Source organism: Neopsephotus bourkii, unplaced genomic scaffold (assembly GCF_033783945.1).
Source record: "Neopsephotus bourkii isolate Nb327-2 ecotype Australia unplaced genomic scaffold, CSIRO-AGI_Nbou_v1 NB_894, whole genome shotgun sequence".
Taxonomy (NCBI): Eukaryota; Metazoa; Chordata; class Aves; order Psittaciformes; family Psittacidae; genus Neopsephotus; species Neopsephotus bourkii.
The window spans coordinates 2835438-2853078 of record NW_026901388.1 but is presented as its reverse complement, the minus strand read 5'-3'; the positions used below and the strand labels follow the sequence as shown (position 1 = coordinate 2853078).

General features: G+C 42.3%; 1 protein-coding gene across 5 annotated transcripts in view; it reads right to left on the bottom strand.

Moving 5' to 3' along the window:
* PTPN2 (protein tyrosine phosphatase non-receptor type 2) overlaps window positions 1-6077 on the bottom strand; it is a 29816-nt gene extending 23739 nt beyond the window's left edge. The window contains exons 1-2 of one of the 5 annotated variants that reach the window (XM_061357413.1): window positions 5845-6077; window positions 3379-3469 (exon numbers count right to left, since the gene is read on the bottom strand). In XM_061357413.1, the coding sequence (XP_061213397.1) occupies window positions 3379-3469; window positions 5845-5913 (160 nt within the window). In that variant the 5' untranslated portion in view covers window positions 5914-6077. The remainder of the gene's footprint in view (window positions 1-3378; window positions 3470-5844) is intronic. The other 4 variants (XM_061357412.1, XM_061357409.1, XM_061357411.1 and 1 more) reach the window with 4 other exon arrangements.
* Window positions 6078-17641: the final 11564 nt, after the last annotated feature.

The following is a 17641-nucleotide window of genomic DNA, read 5'->3' as shown; positions in this document are numbered from 1 at the left end:
TTCCTTTTTGCCTCTAAATCCGAGAGCACAGTAAGCAGACCTCTAAAGGTGTTTACAGTCAACCTGAGACACCAGACACCTCTGATATCACCTAAGGATAAGATTTAGAAGGAAAGTAGTAGCAGAAATCTTAGAGTTTCATTAAAGTTATCACTGAAGAAGAATAATCTTGTGAGTTATTTTCCTCTCTTAACAATGTTTTCTGAGAAATGGTCTCATCTGTCAGGAAATGACTGGCTGTCAAACCAAACCTATTTCAGATTAACTTCCTGTTTCAGTAGTACTACGTAGCCAAAATATTCTGCTCCCTATTCTAGACTAATAGCAAACTGCTAGACTCTTATTATTTTTGGCTAGGCAGTAACTCTTGAGGGCTTTTACCCAACCAAACTTATACAGACCATAACTCTTTAACCAACAAAACTGGACACTAAGAAAAATATTTATGCAACTCGAGACAATGTGAAACTCAACTGCAGTGGGCAAAGATGATGAGCCTTCCTCTGCCAACAGAAACCAACTTTTATCTAGAAATGCATGTAACGGACATGAATTGGTATCAGTATACCTGTCCTGTGTATTATGGTTGAAATGGGGCAAATTAGCCCAGTGCATTTTTCCTTGCACTTGTAATTGACATCTACCAATAGGAGAGAATAATCTCTGTAATTCCTCTTGCAGACATACCACCTCAGATTTTACACTGGCTTGGCTGTTATCTAGATTAACGAACCACTTTTTCACCGCTATGGAGAAACAAAACATTTTCATTCAATTATATCTTACATTTTACAATATGTTCAAGTAGCTAGATTTTAAAAGCTTAACTGCTAGTTCTGAGGGCCTTTGACTCTCAGAGAATATTATCGGTATCAACACCCATTTTTCTTTTAAACACTGTTAGAGAGCAGTGAAATTCACAAAGTGAAGGACCAAGATGTTAAGATTGTTCAAGATTGAGCTGTCTCGCATTTCTGCAACACAATTCCTTGTGTACCACCCACAATTAGATGTGTTCACCAAGTGACCAAACTGCACGGCTTTTACCCCAGCTGCTCTGAAACTGAACTACTGCTGTCTTGCAATGTTATTTATCATGTATTCCCTCTCAGATGTATTTTTCTTCCCAACTCTCACCATTTTTACAGAAAAAATTATGAGTCATATTTGAAAATACACAGATGTAAAATTAAATAGGAATTAGTTTGAACACAGTATTTTGCTCTGTCCTCCTTGTACAGCCTTGCTCCTAGTACCCAGCTCTGCAGACCATCTTGGTGCCCAAGTCAAACCTTCTCTTATAAATGCTAAAAAACAGAGATGTGCTTTGCATAGTTCACCACCTTAGTTCAGTCATCGTGTTATACTCCATGTCAACCAACATGTAATGACAGTAACCCTTTCCTGAGCCCAACTCCTACTTCAAAGCTAGATTTTATCTAAGTGCCTCTCTGCTCTTGCATAGGGTCCAGGGATTAATACAACCACATAATTAATTTCCTCCTGGCTCAACAAGCATTTCAGAAGCAGGCTTTGTCATGGCCCAGGCAGAGCTATTTGGTGCTCTTCACTATTGTAGAAGGCATGCTATGCCATGATTAAAGAGAATTCTGAGCTCCAAAAAACTACAGGAGATGAATACAAGTCACACCTCTTCCTGCAGGCATCATGAGATGCTACTTAAATAACACAACAACATTTATTTTAGAAATACTCTATTTTAAAAAAAACAAACAACAAAAACACAAGCACATTAAAGGTAAACTGCCATTCTCTTTCCAGTAGTGCCTAAGAAATTAAATCCATGGATGGGAGAAACAGTAAATGCATGAATACAGATTCTGCCACAGAAGCTGTATAGAACACTGGACCCAGGAATAGAACTTGGGTCTCATGGGTTCAAATCCAATTTCTCTTCTTATAACTCCCATCCCAATTTAGGTATGAAACAGAAAGTAATTACAACATAATCTACTCTACCACCGGTAAGATGCTAATGCTGTGCTGCAACAGGATAGCAAACCTGGGACATATAAGTATCTCTGCATAGACCAACAAAGGCCCAGCAGAACCCTATCTCCCTGTACTGAGCATACAAGCATAACTTATTAAGCCTTGACTAATTTGAGACATCTTCTTCAGACCTGTAAGCTTTTCAAACAAACCATACTAGGGAATGCCCTCCAGACACAGCAAAAAGGCTGTGAGTGCAGTACTGAGATTCAGCATTAAGCCAGACTAGATCCCTTTGGTGTGAATCTACAAGGCAAGTTTGCCTTCTGGCAGCAGTCTGATGAGCAGCACACAGCACTGCGTCTGACCAGTGTGACTCAACACAAGACCCTGTTCGTGGCATTTCGAGAAGTGCTGTGCACAGGCTGTTTTACCGCAACTTTCAACTGGAAACAAGGAGTTCAGTACTTCCCAAATCTTTCAATAGGTATTCAGATTAGGCTCTCAACCAAAAAGCCCCAGTACACCAGAAACCCTTCAAAAACTCTTGATCTGGTAACAAGAAGGCTTTTATGAGCCTTTGGTGCTCTGGGAAACTGTGCTAAAGAACACACAAACATTTACCTGTTCCAACTTCAATATTTTGTAGAAAAATTAAGGCTGTACTAGTTCCCCCCTCCAAGTCCTTTTGAACATGATTTACAATAGCTTTCTCCAACTGTAACTACATATTGGTAATCTTTTGCTTCCATGTCCTTTTATAACAATTTAGGATTCCAGTTTCTAAAGTAAATGCTGAAATGTTGAAAGAAAATCCACACTTCAGTAACAAAGAAGATGGCAAAAAAAAAAAGCTGTCTTCATCTGAGATGCAAGATCCTTATGTCACAAAGGCCATTTTACAGCAGTTAGTAAAATACGAAGTACTCCATACCAAATCTACTTGATTGAGAAAACTTAAGAACTTCAAGCACATATTCTTTTGAACAGACAAAACGAAATATCAAGTATTTTTTAAGCAACAGTAGAAATTGAGTGGCTTTTATCCACAGTCTTATAAATGTATAGAATCACTTAGCCCAAAAAGGAACTGTTAGTCAAAGCTTATTAACTTAATTTCTGTGCTCCACACATGTTGATTTTTTGACAGATAATTATTTAATATTGCCTTATGAATACCTTAAAAACATTACCTTGCAGCTCACAAACACCAATGCATATACTAATAACTATGATTTTCCATCACATTTCATTCACTATTCAGCATAATGGTTTAACCAGCACACTTTTCTCCCTCTGTTAATGTGTCACAAAAACCATATTTATCATAGGTTCCATGTCTACAAAAATAAAAAAATACAAAACCTACAATGACCACATAAAATCTACAAAGTTTACTGCAATAATTACAGAAAAGATACTTACATGGACTAACATCTCTGTATCTGTTCCGATTTTTGTTTTCTGGGTATTTTGCAACTCTGTGAGGGTAGTCACTGGATTTATGTCGAATTTCCTTTAAAACACAAGAAATGCAATTTACTTATAGCCAGTCAGCTGATTAAGATCAGTTCCTACACATGCTATTGTAAGACTTTCAAGCTTACTAATTAAGCAGGGTTATTAATAATTAACATTTTAAATCAACCTTTACTACAACTAGTGTTATTTTCACTCAGAAAACACGTGTGTCATTCTTGGCCAAGCTTTTGCCATTGGATCACACCCACATTTGGCTAACAACACCAAAGCAACATAGGCACAATCTGGTAAGCAATTGATGGAGCTGGATCAAAGGGGAAAAAGCACCCAGCTATTTATTATGCTCAGAGCTTACCTCAGACTGCACATTAACTCCCACAGCAGTAAGAGCATCAGACAGAACTAACAGCAGTGTACTGCTAGCTCCTTTACACCAACTGGCAGCATAAGTCCCCACAACAGTAAATTAACTAGTTTATTATTTTATGGCTGCTGTTAACAGCCGCAAGATGATTCTTGGTGGTTTGACAGTTCAACCCATATAGCTGTAGTTAAACATGACCCACGATGAAGGAGCAATGCTAGACTAGGTCTAAAATCAGTTTTCACACACACAATTCAGCCAGCGCAAATTAAAGAAACAAACCAGATGCCAGATGTAACATAAGGCATATTACACAAAAAAAACCTTTCATTACAAAAAAAGTGAAAATCAGTATTATTATTTCAGTCATTAATTCAGATTGGAGAGGAGCTTTGCAAGTCAGCATAAATATTCCAAGCTTCATGTGATTTTACCACAAGTCCTGGCAAATTCATGGAACCAAAGGGCAAATCTACCATCAGGAAGTATAATAAGAAAACCCTAATACCCAACTTTTTTTTCTTCAGAGAACTTCACACTTCTCAGGGCAAGCGCGTGTTTCTTACACACCACTATCACAGAAAAATACCTTCCTAAGAATTAAATAAATGCTACTTAAAAATATCATTTTCTATTTTCTCTGTGTTTTTAAACAGATCTGTACTGCCAGTTTTACTCTAATACAAATGTGCTAAGTACCCTGAGCAAAAATCCTGAATTTGCAAAATCTACAAAATCAGAAAAAACATAAAATCCTAATACAAAAAACTTTATTTAAAAATATTTTCCAGCTTATGTGTAGTAAAATTAGGATATACGTATACCAAGTTTAGAAGAGCTCTTCAGTTTAATTCTCCAAGAGCACACAAACAGTATTAAAATGCCATGGGAAAGCTGACTTGCTCAGTCTGGATATACCATAGGTGACGTGCAGGTACTTTTTTACCTCATGAAAAATGACAATTGCAGAATTCTTACCTAAAACTTCTATTTCATTAACTTAGCACAGTTTATTTCTGCTATTCCCTGTTAAATTCAAACCACAGTTCAGTTTCATAATACCTGCCTACAGATAATGTATTTGAAGCACACATAAATCAAACACATGGCTAATTTAACAGAGGAAACGCAAAACTTTTACTAACTACAAGTTATCAAAGAGAATTTTTGGTTTAGATTCTTTTCCCTCATTTGTGAAAGAGCACTGTAAAATGTCAAAAAGGCCAGGCTGGACTGGGATTTGAGCAACCTGGTCTAGAGTGAGGTGTCCCTGCCTATGGCAAGGGGTTGGAACTAGACGATCTTTTAAAGTCCCTTCCAATCCAAATCATTCCATGAAAATACATACTGGTTCAAATAACTTCTGTAGTCTTGCAAGTTTATATGTAAAGTCGATTTCATAGAACTGACCCAAACACTATTGCTGCAAGTTAGTAGTCTCGCTGTTTCTAGAGAAAAGGGCGCTTACTTCCTGACAGATAACCATGCAGGCCTGCCGCACACGCCAAACAGGCGAAGGCAGCGGTACAGACGGCTGCCGGCGCTAAGCGGGTGCCTAAGGAACCGCTGCGCAGCGGTTTCGAATGCAAAGCCGGGAACCCAGGGCACATAGCGCGCCTCGGCCGGAGGGATACCATCAGGTATAACTTTCCACCCTGCCTGGAAACTGCGGAGGACGCACCCTCACCGGGCCCAGACCACGCCACTCGGATAAACCTCACGCGCCTAAACCGCAGCTGCTCTCGGCACCCAGCGACGGGAGCCCCACCGCCCCGAGCCCGCGCTGGCGCACTGCGCTCCGGCACCCTACAGTGCCTGCGCCCTACCAGCGCTCCCCGCCCAGAGAAGCGACGGCCGCCCGCCGGCGCATGCGCAGCGCCTGCCCGCAGCTCCGCTGCGTGCACCTGAAAACCGAGCCGGGGCCCTGCAACTTCCGTTCGCCGCTGAGACGGCGCGTACCGGCAACGGCGCTGCCGACCGGCGGCCCCCTCCTGGCTTGCTGCTCGCCGGCTGGGGGCAGAGCCGGAGCGACCCCCTTTGCTCACCAGATAACGCGCCTGCCAGTCGTTAGTGGCTTCGATCTCCTGGAACTCTCGCTCGATGATGGCAAGCATGGCGGCGGCCAGCGCGCGAGCCCGTCCAGAGGCCGGCACACTCCCGACCCCTCGCGCGCTGCCCACCACACGCGAGCAGCGAGCGCGCACATACGCTCCCAACGGGCCCCGCCGCCTCCGGTGCCAGGCGCATGCGCGGCCCCGCCTCCGACCACCGAGGGCTGCAGAGACCGCGCCCCCGGGGAGGAGGTGGGCAAGCACCTGGTGTGATGTCATGGGGCGGGGGGCGAGGAGGAGGGGCCGGGGCTGCCTTCAGGTAACCGGAGGTTGGGGGTGTCGGTCTGGTTGGACCCCCCCCCCCACCAAAACACCAACACACCCCCCCCCACCCAAAACCAAACACAACCAAACACCCACCACACCCCCCCCACCCACCACACCCAAACCCACCCCCCCACACCAAAAAAACAAAAACCCACACCAACCACAAACCACACCACACCAAAACAAAACTGTTCAGCCTGGAAAACAGAAGGCTCCGGGGAGAAATCTTAAAGCAGCTTGCAGTACCTAAAGGGGGCCTGCAAGAAATCTGGAGAGGGACTTTTTACAAGGGCATCTAGTGACAGGACAAAGGGAATTGGACTTAAGCTCAAAGAGGGTAGATTTAGATTAGATATCAGGAAGTTCTTCCCTGTGAGGGTGGTGAGGCATTGGCACAGGGTGCCCAGAGAAGCTGTGGCTGCCCTATCCCTGGCAATGTGCAAGGCCAGGTTGGACGAGGCTTTGAGCAACCTGCTGTAGTGGAAGGTGTCCCTGCCCGTGGCAGGAGGGTTGGAACTGGATAATCCTTAAGGCCCCTTCTGACTGAAACCAATTCTATGATTCTATGAAATAGAGGAGTGTCAGACAAATCACAGCAAGGTTTGTCATCTCAGAAGCAGAAATGCAGAAGGCAATAGCCCACCGCAGTTGCTTAAAAAAGTGCCGCAGGAAACAGCTTCAAAAACATTTAGCAAAAGTAAAGGTCACACAGCAGTTAGCAAGGGCCACACTGCTCAAGCTGCAGGAAAATCTGCTGTACAGTTCCGGGTAATGGAGGGGTGCCTGTAGTCCTTCAGGTAAGCAAGCTAGGGTGCTTCATAGCTCACCACCGATCCCTGGTTAGCTTGCGGTGACTTAAAAATGTGTGGTGTTAACTAGGACCGCGAAGGGGCAGAGGTTAAAGCGCCAGGCTCTCTCCTCACACCCGTCTGGCAGCCCTGCCTCTGGCACAGGCGCCACCTCTCCGCAGCTTAGCTCCCTGCCCCGGACCTCACTCAGGGCTCTCCCCCGCCCCTAACAAGCTCCCTCACGAACTGGGAAGTTTCACCGAGAGCCCGCTTATCCACTCCCCTCAGCAACTGCCACCGCCGGTCGGACTCGCCCCTCTCCAGCTCTTTAGAGGTTGGCTCCGCCCTCACTGCTGCCCCCCGGGAGGTTAGCCCCCCACGCCCTGCCTGTAGTACCCGCCGTGGTTGGGCCACGCCGATCCCCTCTTAGCCCCAGGCCTCCTCAGAGGGCCCTGCAAGTGGGCTCGTACACACGCGCAGATGCTGAGCGTGGCACCTGAAGGCCCCGTGGTAATCTGCGCACCGCTCCCCTGGCCGTGCCGTCCTGCTGGCTGTCACCGAAGTCCCGAACTGCAGCTGACGCTGTGGTGCAGGCTGGGCAGCGGGTGATGTTTGGGAACAACTGCAGACGCGTGACATAAGGAAGAAAGGGTGTAATTCCATCGGTAAACTGCCGATAAGGTAGCATGCCAGCCACCACGAAAGCAGCACAGTGCAAAGGCCACAGTAGCAAAGGGCAGCTGGGGATGGTGCCTGGCAAGAGCCTTCCCCCACATCACACCTAAAGGCCAAAAGTTGTGTGCTGGAGAAACCTGGCTTCAGTGCTGGATGAGTTGAGTTTACACTCCCCTCTGCTGTGGAGGTTCACAGCTAGAAAACAGCAACAAGGGTCACTCAGCAAGACACAGGCAAAGCTGTGGCTGCCCCAGCCCTGGCAATGTTCAAAGCCAGGTTGGATGGGTCTTTGAGCAACTTGGTGTCCCTACCCATGGCAGGGGGACTGAAACTAGGTGATCTTGAAGTGTGAGAAGATGTGCTTGAGTTCAAGGTCTGTCAGCTCAGGAGCACCCTGTGTGTAGTGGCTGAGTGACCACTGAGACAGTGTTTTGAGAAGGATGCAGAAGCAGCAGTAGTTTTGATATATGAGCACAAGAACATTTCTTATGCCCTTGTTAGCAGTGTCACCAGGGGATGTAGTTCATATGGAAAAAGCAACGTAATGGTATTTAGGAGAGGGAGTAACAATGTTTAGAATATGTAAAGCAAATCAGTGTCTAGAGACAGAGACAGCTCGTGGAAAACTACAAGAAGTGTTTATTAACTGTGATCTACAGCTGGCTTAGACGAGCAGTTAACTGGTAAACCAGGGAGTTTCTGGAGAAATTGACATTGTTTGCTTTTTGATTGTTATTTTTACTGCAAATATGCTGAAAATGTACCAGTTCTATGTTTTTTGGGAACTGAGCCCAGAATAGGCCCAGGACTACAGTTATAATGGTCTATGGAGAAGAACTGTATATACAACATCAACCAAGTACATTCATTAGAAAACTTTGTTCTATAGCTAATAATATATTCCAGTTCTGTATTAGCTGTTCAGCTGAACCCACATGAACTGCTACATAAACTCTCAAACCCTTGAGATAGCGTGAGACATATGCAAAACAGGATAATGGAGTTGCTGGAATGTGTGGTATATTATTTCCATCTTAGTATAAACACAAACAAGTAGCTATTGCTATATTTCCTTATTAAAATGTCTGATAACTTGAGAAGCCCCTTGCTGTGCTGACTACAGTCACCCGTGGGTAGCTGGTATCCTCATCAGTTCTGGTTTGGTGCTCTTGCTCATTTGAATGAAAAAGAGCAATCAAGTTAACTTTAAATAGGTTTTGCACAGTGACCCTGGCCAAACAATTAACTTTAGTACCAGTCTGGAATGGACTAAGTGCTTGTTCCTTAGTATGTACTTTTTTTTGGGGTCATTCACTGGAATTACTTAAGTATCATTTATTGGAAATGATCTATTTTGTGCTGCTTTTCTGAGAACCATTTTGGATATTGGTAGAGGAAGAACAAATTCTTCCCTGAGGTGGTTTTATTCACAAATACACTCCCTATCAATCTTAGCTGTTAAGGAAGAGAGCTGTAATGTGCTTAAATTTGCCACGATGTGAAAGGATAAGAACATTTAAGTCTTACAGCCCAAGGCATAAAGTAGAAGATGCTCTCTTCCTGCACGATTTGGATATGTCTGGAAACCCTGAAGGGCTGGCCACTCCTCTGGCATCTGGTGGAGAGCAAGATAAGCTGAATGAAAAGGTCCAACAGTCAGGACAAAACAGGTTTCATTCTGTGCATTTACAGTGAAGTCTTCCTATTTCAGACTTTTGGGGACTGTATTCTTTGTTCAAGTGAACATTAAAAATTCGTACTACTGGGAGTAGGTGTCAGTACAAATACCTGTCCTCAGCTATATTGCTGACTTCCTCCCCCTACCTAAAACTGTATTTTGGCATACAAGAAAAGAAGAGAAAACTGCAAAATGTGTATAGCAAATTGCAAATTCTTGTATCAGCAACAACAGCAGAAACACAAGGAGCCTTAACAGGTTTGCATTCAGCTAAGGAAGTATGTCACATTAATCACAGATCCACAACAGTGGGATTCTAGTGCCAGTGTCTCTTTAAAAGTGGCTATGTAGTAAAAGTGACGAAATTATGGAAGTTGTGATTAGGCTTTGAAAAGAAGGACAGCACACCTAAGCACAAACTAAATGATTGGCCAAACTGCAGTTTGGAGTGCTGGGTTGAAGAAATTCACAGCTAAAGAAGGAAGGAAAGATTAAGGCCTATTAAGGAAGTCTGGTTTATAGTCCAGAGATCTGTGCCAGTGTGTATGGCACTGGGCTCCTATGGTGAAGCTGAAATAAATGTGGAGTGTGAAAAGAAAGCAGCAACTGGCAGAAATGCTGTCACGAGTGAGTGGACGCTAGCTAGCAGAAAAGGCAGCCAGCCAGGATGTCTGGTGGGTACAACAACTTCAGGCTCTGCTGCGGCTTTGTGAAGCAGCCATTCCAGCAACCTAGGCTGGGGTGTCCAGCCAGCCACAAAACCTAATGCCTGTGAGTCAGTGCAGGGGGTGTGGGGTACAGTGACAGGAAGAGAAGAGCCAGTTGCCAAGAGAAAGATGACTCCAAGTTATTGTTTTTATTGCGTGTAGAGAGGATTTGCTTGTTGGGGTGGTTTGTATACGTTACCTGTTTTTCCATCTATTTTTTCTTTTCACCCCTACCTACAGTGACATTTATTAAAATCACAGTTTGTAAGTGAGAAAGTCTAATTCAGTAGGTGTCAGAAGTGGCCCAATGTCATCCCATGTCCCTGGTTAGAAGGTCATTTTTCATTAGAAACTGTATCTGTAGAAACTACCTGTAGCTAATACAAGGTTTTCACATTGAAAGTTTACTGAGACTTGCATTTGTTTGAAGATGACCAGTTATTAGGATTCACAGGCTAAGAAAGCTGGGGCTGTTCAGCCTGGAGAAGAGAAGGATGCATGGAGACCTCATAGCAGCCTTCCAGTATCTGAAGGGGGACTATAGGGGTGATGGGGAGGGACTCTTCATTAGGGACTGTAGCAACAGGGCAAGGGGTAATGGGTTTAAAGTTAAACAGGGGAAGTTCAGGTTAGATATAATGAGGAAGTTCTTTACTGTGAGGGTGGTGAGGCACTGAAACAGGTTGTCCAGAGAAGCGATAAATGCTCCATCCCTGGCAGTGTTTAAAGCCAGGTTGGGCAGAGCCTTGGGCAACATGGTCTAGTGTGAGGTGTCCCTGCCCATGGCAGGGATTTGGAACTGGATGTTCTTAAGGTCCTTTCCAATCTTAACTATCCTATGATTTTATGAAAATGGTTTTCCTCACAGACTGAATAGGGCTGGTCCATGTTTAGACCACTTGTAATCTCACAGTTACTGTTTCAAAGCATCATCTCACATTGCTGTATAATGGTCAGAAAGGTTAGAAAGCTGCAGTTCTGGAAACAGCTTTATGTTGCCCAGAAAGTCTTTCATTCACATTCTCTCATAATTTTGAAATCATGTTATCATGATCTTGTAACTTATCTGTAGCACAGATTTTTTATTTTAGTGGATTCCATGCTCTGTTACACATATCTTCATCTACATTCAAGTTTATTTTCCAAATTACAAAATGAAGTTAATTCTTTGAATTACAGCTGAAAACATTGCAATGCATGACTCATAGCACTGTTATTTGCTAGGAGAAGTTATTGTAAGAAACTACTTTTTTGGCAGCAGAGGACTGTACTGAGGAATACTGATAAATGTTTCTGTTATAAATTTGTGTTCTCAGTTTTATGTTTCAGTTTTCCTTTGGGTTTCTCCGCACCTGAACAAAACCATTGTGCCTATTTTCATGGGTGTAAAAATCTCCAAATTGTATTTTCCCTCTTCCTCACAAGTAGTTTGAAATAAAGTGATAAAGGCCTTTTTGGCAATGGGATTCAGGCTTGTAATCCATTTTGCAGTTTGTGTTTCTGCATTAGATAACCTGAAGTGCCAATAACAGGAAAGGGTTTTCTTTTACTACTAGCTGTAATAATGAGCTAAAAAATCTCATTGTTGCTCACTTCATAGAAACTTTAATTTACCATGTGGTGGTGAGCCTTCAACATATATTACAATAATTATTCCTGTCTTCCCTGTGCTAGCAGAGACAGATCTGTGCAAGATTTGTGCTACCTTTGCCTGATTTTAAGCTGACGTTAATATATCTGATTTCATACAATTTCCCGTAGAAGCTCGTCCTATTGAGATAATCAGCAGCCCTGTAGGAGCCACATTCTCTGAGTCACTGTTTCAGTGGCAGGGTTCCACAGATGTGTGGGCTGGTTTTGTCTGCTAGATGTCCTTTGGTATGTTAGATAGAGCAAGGTGTTCACACTTGTGTCACTGTGAAAAGGCACTGAATCTTATAAGGACTGTAGAATACTAGATGAGAAATCGCATAGCGGCATTTATTTGGGAAGGCAGGACTGCAACCATCAACACACCTCTTTTTTTACTCTCCAAGTAAATCAAAAAGCAAGGAGGAAAATAGATTTTGCCTGTAAGTGGCAAAAAGCCATGAAGAAATGTTTGGATTTTTTTTTCCAGGTGACTCCTAACAAAAATGTGCATGTGATATGTATCTCTTTTTTTTCTTTTATAATGTTTCTTATAAAATTGCCTTTGAAACTAACCTTCCACAGTAGGAGTCTTAACGAAAATCTGTTTTGCATAATAAGTACGTTACAGTTTCTGAAAGTATGCTATGTTTTCTTTGGTCCAGACATTTAAAACCTCTAATTCCTACCCTTATGGCATATGAATTGCTGTAACTGCTAAACCAATTCATTTGTTTTCTCAAAGAAAAGAAAAACTTAGTGTAATGTACTGAAAGAAGGATCCATAACACGAATTTTCCAATTGGAATGCTGTCAAGGTCTCTAACATCTTATTTTAGCCAGTGGAACAGTTCCAGCAGCTCAAGCCATGACACTGCCACTTACTGGAATTAACAACGTGGGGAGAAAAGCACCCTTGTACAGAATGTGTCCAGTATGGAAATGGGGGTATGAAACTATCTGGATCTTATGAATTTAGGTCTTTTTTTCCTACTGTCTCACTGCATGCAAAGAGACATCACTAGCCATCAAGAGATTCTTTTCTTTTAAAAAACTTTACGGCACCACTTCTCAAACAGCTTCTTCAGTGGCAAACAGCAGTACCCTTTAAATAGACTGGAAGGAATTTATCAAAAAGAAAATGCTTAAGGTTTCCTAGTGCCCCATTGTCTTTGCCACCCTTTTATATCAGAAATGTCTTGATTACATGTTACATCAGTCAGAGTCTGATTCTTCCCAAGATTTAAGTATAAAACCACATATTTACTAACACAGATTTGCAGTAATGGAAAAATGCTACAAAGAGATAAAGAAACAATGTAGGTTATTAAGGTTGTATTGGTCAAGAAATAGCCTCCAGGATCACTTACATCCCATCTGGCTTCTAGCTCTCATTCATTTTGAAAACCTTATTGTCCTGGATTCAGCAGACATCCATTCACTTGAAATTGGTTTTGTTTGTCCAAGATGGACAAACATGCCTCATACCTTGGAGATCTCATAGCAGCCTTCAAGTATCTGGAGGGGGCCTACAAGGGTGCTGGGGAGGGACTCTTCATTAGGGACTGTAGTGATAGGACAAGGGGTAATGGGTTAAAACTTAAACAGGGGAAGTTTAGATTGGATATAAGGAAGAAGCTCTTTACTGTAAGGGTGGTGAAGAATGGGTTGCCCAGGGAGGTTGTGAATGCTCCATCCCTGGCAGTGTTCAAGGCCAGGTTGGATGAGACCTTGGGTGATATGGTTTAGAGCGAGGTGTCCCTGCCCATGGCAGGGGGTTTGGAACTTCATGGTCCTTTCCAACCCTAACTATTCTATGATTCTACGATGGCTGTTTCCTTTGTACTAGCTCCCTCTTAAGAACTGATCAGGAAAGGTAGGATGCAGAGCAAAAAACAAAGGTTTTTTTCTTGTGTTCAAGCCAATTCACCTTAGTTTTACACTTCGTTTCTCCTGATTAAGAAAGACTATTTAGTTGAGTATGGTGGTTGGATTCTTGAAAGGGATTCTGTGAGGAGGGGATTAGGGTATACGACTGACATAAGTCCATATCTGCATGGCCCAAAAAACTGTGACATTAAGGTTTATATTGTGATCAATACACTCCTGATTTCACATTGCTTCTCAACATATTGGTAATACATGATTCATACTAGTATCAGAAATTATAAATGCACAATGTAATTTCTAGATTCAGAATATATTCTGGCTGCTGGATCCCATACAAGGAGTAAACACCGGCAGCAATGGTGAAATGAGAAGTGGGATGCGTTATTTGTAAAACCTTGCCACATGTACGGTCTTGGTTCTTGTGGTTTTCTCTGGGAAACACCAGAAGTCTTGCAATGCTGGTATTTATTAGTTTCATAAAGTGTGGTAAGGATAATTCTCAATTTCCAGAGTTTCAGCAACGTTAGAAAGTGGGATGAGTCACCTGAAGGAGGTAACTTCATTAGCCATTACAGCTAAATCTGCCATCAAATAAGCATCAGCTGTATGCAGTGTTAACATAGAATTTACACAGTTCTGTCACAACAAATGGAATAAACCCTGGATATTTTTGGAAAGGAGGTTCCATCGAAATAATGCAATGATTACATTTTTAAATCATATATGCCTTTCAGGGTGACATTAAAACTTTCCTTTCTCTTTATCTCTCACTTTCCTGAGAGAGGATGCAGTTGGGAATGCTTTGTTCACACAGAGGAGTGTCTCATTAATACTTTCAATAATGAACTTGATTAATGAAATCTGTGCTGCAAGTTATTCACCCCTAGTTGCTCTAACTGGAAACTTACACACACAGCATTTTACACTATTGGTTTGTGAGCTGCATATATATGTACCTTCTACTAAGTGTTAGCACTTGGTAGATGTGGTGGAAATTAAGCTAGCTGGAATTACCAAATGATGAAATATATTTTTCTCAATAATTTAAAAGTATTTCTGTAACAAGTAAGGCAGATACTTCTAATAATCATGCAGATGACTGCATGATTAACTCTTCAAACTTTACCTCTTTTAACATTAGAATGTAGCATTTTGGGGGAAAAACAGACATAATATTTTTGTTTGGCTAATCTTTGTAACTCAGGAGACAGTGGATAAGTAAAATCCATGGACAGAACACTTCTGTTCAGCATTTCATGCTTGTGTTTATACTCTGTACATAATTCTTGTGTATACAAACATCACCTCTTCCCACTGTCCTCCCACAGAGCATGGCAGTATGCAGTGTGTTCTTTTTGTACTTCAGATGTCTCAAGGACATACGCTCCGAAGTTACGCTTAGTACCTGGGGACAGTACATCAGCCACTCACCAAAAATGCACAAATCTGAAGCAATTGTATTTCAGCTTGTTCAACAGGAGATAATTTTTTTGTGACATGTTGGATAAATTGTGTCAGTAGAAATTATGTCTGTGAGGCATTTTGTGTTGTTTCCTCCACCACACGGCATGTGAGTTGCCTTGGGCAGGAAGAAAGTGGTGGCAATTAGTGTCATTTATCTGACCTGTGCTGAAAGGAGTGCTCACTCTTCAGCAGCTGCAGATAAATTGTAACAGAGCTGTGTGGGAATGTTCAAAGTGCCCTTAATCCTAAGGCAGGATGTGAACATACCTTAAAATACTTGAGTGCTCTTGGCAGTGTATTCATATGGTGCATGCTGCCTTAGCTTTGGCCTGTGTTTGTTTTGACATGTGTTTAGGGTTTTCAGTTTAATAATCTGTCATAGCACAAACATCTCTTATTCCTGTAAGGCTGACTAACCATCCTAATTAGTACAAGTCTGCAGAACAGAGGCTTAACAATATGCAGACTTGATCCGTGTTTTGCAACAGTGAAGTTTAGAAGTAATCCCATTGAAGATATCCTAACATAAACTATGACCATACAGTTTATGCTAGAACAATTTAAAATTATGTAAATACTTTGCTGCATCTAATGATGTGTAATCTTTTCTCATAGCAGTTCCAGTTAGAAATTTCTCCTTGCTATGATGCTGATCTAACTGGACCTCTGGGTTGAGATGTGATGGATAAAGTGGCTAGTGACCAGTGCAAAATCACAGTACAATTTCTCTTTGAAGGGAGTGAGCCCATATAGCTAACTGTAAGGCAGCAATTTCATTAGTGAGAATTTCACTGGTGTGGAGAAGCCTTAACTGAGCACAGCAAAACATTTCAGAATTTCCAGTGAATAGGAAATAAGCTTTTGTAATCACTTGTCTTCTGGAAGAACATGTCCTTATTATCTGGACATGTCCACAAATTGTTCCTTAGTTAAATTAAATTCATCTTGTTATGTCTGACAGTGATCTAAAAGGTGTATACAACACATGGCATTTGTAAGTAGGTGATTCCAAACATAGTCTACCCATGTGCCGTGTGGAAATTTGAAATCTGAGAGAGAGACAGGGTCTATTCTACATCAGAAGAGATGAAAGTATCTTCTAACTGTTTGAAAACCTTGGCTGTGCCCTTTCACATTATCCTGTCAACAATACTCCTTCAAGTCGGAAGTACAGCCGCTTGCAGAAGCTGGGATTACTGTTAGCCCTGGAGCATGTTACAAATCGTGATTCCTTAAGTACTTACTTTTAGATACATGATAATGGCCCCAGGGGTGATTCTTTTGCTGGAAGTCAGATGTATAAGGCTGTTTTTAGGGCTGGCCCTGTGTTTGTTCAACTGCTGCCCTTGTAGATGCAGAAGTATGTTAATGTCCTTGTATAGCTGCTTAAATTTTTTTTTTCCAAATGAGTAATCCATTGGGTTTCGGAAATATGTGGTTTTCCTAAAACATTAATTTCAAAAGCTCTTTAGTAGCCTATTATAGCTAAGCATCATTTTAATGAAGTGTGATTGTTACACTTACTGACAACAAAAGTATTGATCATGTAACAAGAGTAATGAGAAAGTCACTTCCACAGTTAATACTGCAACGATAATATCCTGGTGCTGTGATTTTTCAGACTGCATTGTACTACCTCTGCTTTCTGCCAGACAAATATTTAGATATTATGCCCTAATGTATTTATTCTTCTCTTTCCAAATGAAAAGAAACAGTCTTCTCAGCCTGTCTCCACAGTGGATCTCCTGTACTCTCTTTTCTTCACTTTCCACAGCTCCTGTGGATGTTCTTTGTACAGGCTCTGACTACTACTGCTGCAAAGCTCATATTTTTCCTGTATGTGGAAAAGCATTGAATCTGTTCCAGTCACCAAACACTTAAATTTTTCCATCTATTAAGCAGATCACATAGAATTATATACTCAGTGAAAAAATGTGAGGAAGAAAAACTCCAAATAAAGGAAAAAACAGTCTGTAAGATGTACCTATGGTAAATGAAATGAAGTCACATTCAGTATGGATGGCATCTTGATGTGTATGTGGCATCAACAGCTCCCTGTGAGAAAGCACCCTGTGTTACATGGCCCGGCGCTGCTTTCTGTGCCCTGCTACAGCTGCACCTCTGCCTCCACTGCCTCCTCAGAGCAGGAGGATTGCCATCTGCAGAGTGTCTCCGTCCCACGTGTGAGAGCCTGGAGAGGAAAGGCTGTAAGATTTGCTCCTTCCCTCAGCAGCATCGCTCTCCCACCTTGTGAGCAGACTGGTGAAAGAAATGAGAGTTGGTTCAGGTGTGGGGTCATTGCAAGAGAGGCTGTAAAAGGCAGAAGGGTACTTGCTGAAGGAGACAGACATGTCAGAGGGTCCTCCAGCCAGAGCGGGACAGATGGGATAGTTCAGTGCTGAGCTTGCTTTTGCTTTGCAGTGCTTTGCATGCAGCAGAGCAGACTCCAGGCCTTAGGAAGGGCGTGTTGTGTAGGGAGAAGTAGTGGGGTAAGGTCCTTCTTCAAGCACAGTTCACCAAACCCTGCCTGATCCCACTGTCCAAATGAGTAAACATTATTACGGTGTCTGGTGGTGCTGTGAAATCTTTTATTAAGGTAGTGAAAGATTTGTTTTCTCATCCAGTAGTAAAGG